The sequence below is a fragment of the Cynocephalus volans genome, chromosome X (genome assembly GCF_027409185.1).
Source record: "Cynocephalus volans isolate mCynVol1 chromosome X, mCynVol1.pri, whole genome shotgun sequence".
NCBI classification, from domain to species: Eukaryota; Metazoa; Chordata; class Mammalia; order Dermoptera; family Cynocephalidae; genus Cynocephalus; species Cynocephalus volans.
The window spans coordinates 51,723,905-51,730,411 of NC_084478.1; the positions used below are offsets into that span (position 1 = coordinate 51,723,905).

Sequence of the window (6,507 nt, forward strand, 5' to 3'; positions counted from 1 at the left end):
CGAAAGAAAAAAACACCCACAGCTCAGAGACAAAGTTCTGATATTAACCAGTAAAGGTCTAACACCACCCAAGAACATCGATAAAACCTAGAAAGACCAGAAGCCCCCCAGGCTCCCAAGATGGGGTTAGGGGGACCATGGGGGCCTCAGCAACATCCTGCCATGTGCGCATCCAGCCCAGCAATGACCGAATCACCACCAGAAGCACCCCGGGCTCCCAAGCCAGTGTGGTGGGGGGCTGATGGCCTCAGCTATGCCCCACCGAAGTCTGCATCCAGCCCAGCTGCAACCAAGCCGCTGCTGGAAGACCCCTGGGTTCCCCTGCTGGAATGAGGGGAGTGCCATGGACCTCGACCATGCCCCCATCCCTCCTTCCCCCTCCTCCCACCCTATCCCCCACCCCTTTCCCCTCTTCTCTGTCCTCACAACTGCTCTGCAACAACACCTTAGAATGTAAAATAATAATATTAATAATAAATTAATTAAAAAGAAAATAAATGGCCGTTTGGCAAAAAAATTTTAAAAACTACAAGAATGCTCTATTCCTAGAATGTTTTCATTTAGGTTTAATCCTTGATTTATAGTTCTAAAATACATTTTAAATTTGAACCTTTAGTTCTCAAGAAAATTCATAGAAGAATTAAACTTTGGGGAGGAAAAAATTCATGCACAGAGAATTTTCACACAGGACAAACAGAGAAAAAATCTCTGGTTCATGTGGCACAGTTGATATCATATATAATACATTATAAATCAAAAGCAACATTATAAAACATAAATGCTGAAATACAGATAAAATAGAAGAAATCTATTCCTCCTCGTGCAAGGCAGTAGCTTTGCATATTAATAAAATTTAAATGCCTCACAACAAGAAAAATCATTGGAATAGATTGCAGTAACTTAAAAATGAGTGCACTTTAAACAGCCTCTGTGAGGAATATGTGATTATGTAGAATGTGTCAAAAAGGGTAGTCAGTCATTGTTCCACTATGATGCTCTCAGAAGCAGGAAGACTTATGAGTCAGGCCCTCAATTAACGAAGGCACATTGACAGACAGGCTAACCCGAAGACACAGAAAGACCAAAGGTTGACTTGCTGAAATACACAAAGATGTTAGTCCAGACGGTGATAATTGCGATTCTGGTAAGTGTGAGAGTTATGGATATGTGTAAAATATTACAGATATGTGAATTATTTTAAAATATTTATTGAGAGTAGGAGAAAATAAAAGGAAAAAGAAAAAGACAAACAGATGCATAAAGAAAAGTGAAAAGTTTAAAATATTTGGTGGCTTTAGTTGAATTCAGGGCTGTGGCAAGTTACTATAAAACTTGGATTGGCAATGATTTTTTGTAAAGGACTAGCTAGTAAATGTTTTAGCCTTTGCAGGCCATATGGTCTCTGTCACTACTTCTAACTAATCTGTTGTAGAGTAAAAGCAGCCACAGGCAATGGCAATTGAATGGGGGTGGTTGTGTTCCAATAAGACTTTATTTACAAAAAAGAATGCGGGGCCAGATTTGGATTGTAGACTGTAGTCTGCCAACTCATACTATAAATCAAGTTAGTTTCTGATAAAAAACAGAATGGATAAAAGCTAGTGTGTGTGTGTGTGAGAGCGAATGTGTGTGATCAATAATTGTTGATTCAAAAACAATTGTTGGAGTTACACTAAATTTTTATTGTGTTTTGTCTAGTACTTACAGGAGGGCATAGTGAATGAGTTGTTTAAATCCAGGCATTATTAGTACAGTAGTCCCCCTCTGTCCATGGTTTTGCTTTCTGCGGTTTCAGTTAGCTAGGGTCAACCACTGTCTGAAAATATTAAATGTAAAATTCCAGAAATAAACAATTTATAAGTTGAAATTGTGTGCCATTCTGAACAGCATGATGAACTCTCCCACTGTCTTGTTCCTTCCTGCCCAGGAAAGGAATCATCACTTTGTTCAGTGTATCCATGCTGCATCCACTACCCACCCATTACTGTGCAGAAAAAAAGTCATAGTATACATAGGATTTGGTACTATCCTCAGTTTCAGGCATCCACTGGGGGTCTTGGAACGTATCCCCCGCAGATACGGGGGACTACCGCATTACTTTCCAGCTCTCTAGGAGGTTTCAAGGTGCAGCCATGTTTGACAATCAGGGTGCTAAAGAGTGCTTCTCAAACTGCAGTGTGCACAGTCATCACCTGGGCTCTTGTTAAAATGTAAATTTTGATGCTGTAGGTCTGGGGTGCGGCTTGAGATTTTGCAAGTCTAACAAGCTCTCGGTTGAGGTTGATGCTGCTGGTCCACAGACCACTTTGAGAGGCAAGATGCTAGCACTGGTTTTCACTGCCTGGGATGCCTAGGTCCTGCCCCAGAGACCGACGTATTTGGTCTGGGATGTGGCCTGGGCACGGAGAGCTTCAAAAGCTCTGCAGCTGATTGTAATGTGCAGCAAAGCTTGAGAACCTCCATGCTGAAACTCATGACGATTTATCAATTTTAGTTATTAGGTTATCAGTAATCCTAATGTGGTCCCACTTGCCCATTCTCTCCCTCCCCCTGCCTCCCCCACATTCCTCTCCTTTTCAGGTCCGAACATCCAGATGAAGGTGTGGATCAGGGTTAGCACTTCATCCTTTCAATTAACAATCTCTGAGGGTGGGAGGAATTTCCGGATGGAAACAGGAGGCTCAGGCAATCTGAGTTTGGGAAGAATTAGCATAAAGCGCTCTAGGGGGTGATTTAAAAGAAAAGCTGGTTGAGACAGAATGGCAGGAGGATTACCAGGGAAAGTTGTCACAGCAAAATTCACCTCAAGTCTTGGAGCTGAGTGTGGGACAGCAAAAACAGCAACCTAAACAGGACCCCTCTGGAGTCCTGGCAGCACCTGACAACCAAAGCAGCTTGTAAGGATTTTTTCCTTCTCAATACACAGAGTGACGTGGTTCGATGAAATGCAAGAGAGACTCCCGGTGGCAAAGTATAGATGTGAAATGTTCTCCACAAAGCATAAACAGCACAGAGAAACTTATGCGTGGATGATGCAATGAGGATGATGATGATGATGGATAATGATGGCTTACAAATAACATATCTACTATGTGCCAGCCACTGTTGTGTTTCACATATAACCCTAACCTTCTCAGCAACCCAGTAAGGTTGATGATTTTATTATTTCTACTTCACATATAAGAAAATATAAGCACGGAGAAGTTAAATAATTTGCCCAAGTTCACCTGAGATATTAAGTGGCTAAGCTGGGGTTTGAACCCAGGCAATCCTTGGTTAAGAAATCACTACACCAAGTTTCCTCTCCAAATCAGGAAATTAAGAAGAATCCTCAGTCAATTTAAAGTTTGAAACACTCAAAATAGATGCTCTCTTTGTGCTTTTTCATATCTAGAGGAAAATAGTCAGTGGACATAAATATTTTAATTGGTGATATCTGAGACAAGGTCAGAGATAGGAGAGGTCCTCAAAGCAAGCAGAGTGAGAAATACTCATACAGTGAAAAGACCAAGTTTGACTAAGAAGTGTAAAGGGGCAGTAGTATTTTCTGGAAACTGAACTCAAAGTGCCATAATCCTAATAAGAAAGTGTTTGAGTGCAGCAATGCAGAAATGTGGAATATTTACTGCACAGCTAAACTTTCATATTTTAAGAAATGTTCAAAGCCATCTGCTATCTTTAATAAGACACAAGCTACCCGTGTGTCTTTTACTATAGGATATGGTCTGTGAAGTTTTGACTTTTATCTTTGCAAAACACACATGGTACAAATATCTATATCTGTATCTATATCTATATATATTTTGAATATTTTTCCCAGACATGGACAACCTTAGGGTCTACATGGATAGAGATTTCATCTGGTCGAATAGAGTAACTGAGAGAGGGGAAGAGTTTTTAATGGGGAACAGGAAAAAAAAAAAATCAGAGAGGCAGGTAGGCAGGTATTATCTTTTCCTTGTGTAATCTACTTTTCACTGGGAAGTAATTTCTTTTTACCCAGAGCCATGAAGATAACATAAAAGGCTAACTCTTCTCCACATCTTGAAGGGAGAAACCAGAGACCATATTGGGCCTGTCAGGAACAGGCTGATTTTGAAATAAACTTGGGGCAAACACTGGGGGCCACAGTCTCGAATAAGGCAATCGTCAAGGGAGGACCAGCAGCTCTCTGGGTGTTCCATTACCTGAACCATCCAGTAAACGTTAGGTGCCCTGGGCTTGGGGCTGTCTGTGCCATACTCTCTCCACATTCTCTTTCTGCTGAACTTATCAAGCCACATGACTTCAATACCATCTATAGGATGATGTCTCCCATATGGATATTACAAGCCTGACATTCATTTTTCTAGCTACCCGATCAACATTTCCGCCTGCATGTGTAATAACAATCACAGATTTTACATGACATGGCTTCCCCACCCCTCCAATCCAGATGTCCACATTGCAAATGGCCCCAGGTATATAATAGCACCATCATCAACTCAGGTGCTCAAGTCCAAACCCCAGATATAATTTTCCAATCTCACATTCCTCACCTCCCATCCATGAGCAAATATTGTCAATTTGTCAAAAATCCATCTGGTATTTGTCTACATCTCTTCATCTCCTCAACCACCAACGCAGTTCAAGGCACCCTAGTCTCTCACGTGGACCAGCTGCAATAGTCCCTAAATGGTCTCCAGCTTCAACTTTCCCCCACCCCCAAGTCACAGACTTAACATTCAAGGGACATTTATTCTACCTTATTATTGATCTTCAGCATTGATGATAAATTTTTCAGCCTTTCTATCTTTTGTTTGTTTGTTTTCATGTCACTTTATTGGAAGAGGTGGTACAGTTGAAGGAAAAAAAACATAAATGGAGGTTTTGTAAGAGGAATATGCAGGAAATCACTCCCATGTCTTCGGGGAAGCCAGCCGAAGGCTGAGTTCACATTACTACTGTGGACGAGTGAGCCTGTCAAAGAGGTCCTCTCCCACGCCTTCTTCCGGGGCCTCCTTCTTGCTACCTATAATTAACCAATGTTAACATTTGCATAGTTTAGAAAACAAAAGTTTTCAGGGAAAGTTGAAAATCCCTTTCTTTTCTTTCTTTCTTTCTTTCTTTCTTTCTTCTTTTGACCGGTAAAGGGATCGCAACCCTCGGCACGGTGTGCTCAGCACCACGCCCAGCCAGTGAGAGCACCGGCCATCCCTATACAGGATCCGAACCCACAGCCTGGGCGCTACCAGCGCCGCACTCTCCCGAGGGAGCCACGGGGCCGGCCTGAAAATCCCTTTATTCTAAATCCTTGCCCAATCCTATTCCCTCACTTCTTCCCAAAAGGTACCATGTTTTATATTCTTACCACCCACCCCACCTACCCACCCACACTGTGTGTAAGAGGAGGACTAATGTTGCCTTTGCCAGGGGCCCATGGAACACTTTCCCCTCCATCCGCGGAGATCTTGAGCTGCATGTGGATGGGGCGGGGGTGGGTGGAGACAGATCCCCTGGATACCAGTTTTAAACCTGCATAGGGATTTGCCCTCATCCTTAAAAGGTGAGAGTTTTGCACACACGAATCAATTAGACACCTTTATTTCTTTGCGAACCAAATAAATTTATTGGGAGCAATGGCAAAACTGGAAGGAAAAACTTAAGTGAACTTCTGGAAAGGGCAACGTGCACGCCCAGCCTGGTGACCTGAGGAAGACACCGCGTGGCTGTGGGGGACAATCAGCTCAGTTCTCCTTGTCGCTGTCACCGCCCAGGGTAAGCTTGTCAAAGAGGTACTCTGCCATGCCGGCCTCCGGGGCCCCCATCTTGCGCAGGATGGTGAGGTGGCCCCCCAGCTCCTTGATGGCCTTGAACTGCTCCTGCAGGCAGTGGCTCTCCAGGAAGTCGCAGAGGTGCGCGTCAGCCTTGTCGGTGGCCAGGCGGTGCAGGTCCAGGAGGCTCAGGTTGACGCACTTCTCCAGGTGGACGGCAGACTCCATGGCCCTGAGGCCTCTCTCCCAGTTGTCGCGGTCGGGCTTCTTGATGTCGCGCAGGCAGATGCGGCCTCCGCGCTGGTTCTGCAGCCTCATGAGCTTCTCTGCGTGCTCGCGCTTCTCGTGCGACTGGAGCAGGAAGTAGCGGGCGAAGTGCGGGAGGGCCACGTCGCCGCGATCGAAGTAGAAGGCCATGGACAGGTAGACGTAGGAGGCGTAGAGCTCCAGGTTGATCTGGCTGTTGACGGCGGCCTCGCAGTCCGGGTGGTAGTTCTGGCGCACCTGCGAGGGCCCGGCCATGGCAGCCATGGCTGGTGTGGGCACGGGTGTGGAATGGGACCGGAAGTGGACAGTGGTGACCTTTGGTGGGGGGTTGTAGTTCCGGAAGGGTGGGGATCATGCACTCAATGGGGACCAGAGGTCAGAGGTCACATGGTTGAGGGTCAGAAACAGAGGTTGGGGTGGGGGTCAAGGGTCTTGGGGGTTGTGGGGGTTGGAGTCCAGGGGTTCTGGGGTCAGGGGGGAGTCTAGG

The 6,507-nt window shown here is 45.0% G+C and overlaps 1 protein-coding gene across 1 annotated transcript; it reads right to left on the reverse strand.

Annotated features, from left to right (window-relative positions):
* Positions 1–5,726: 5,726 nt before the first annotated feature.
* On the reverse strand, positions 5,727–6,275 carry LOC134367211 (ferritin heavy chain-like). Its single transcript, XM_063083875.1, has one exon. It carries the CDS (start codon positions 6,273–6,275, stop codon positions 5,727–5,729), a length of 549 nt encoding a protein of 182 aa, XP_062939945.1.
* Between the last annotated feature and the right edge of the window lie 232 nt (positions 6,276–6,507).

What these genes read in the sequence shown, in the direction of transcription:
- LOC134367211 (XM_063083875.1), bottom strand. Translation starts at nt 6,275, where the DNA reads ATGGCCGGGCCCTCGCAGGTGCGCCAGAACTACCACCCGGACTGCGAG.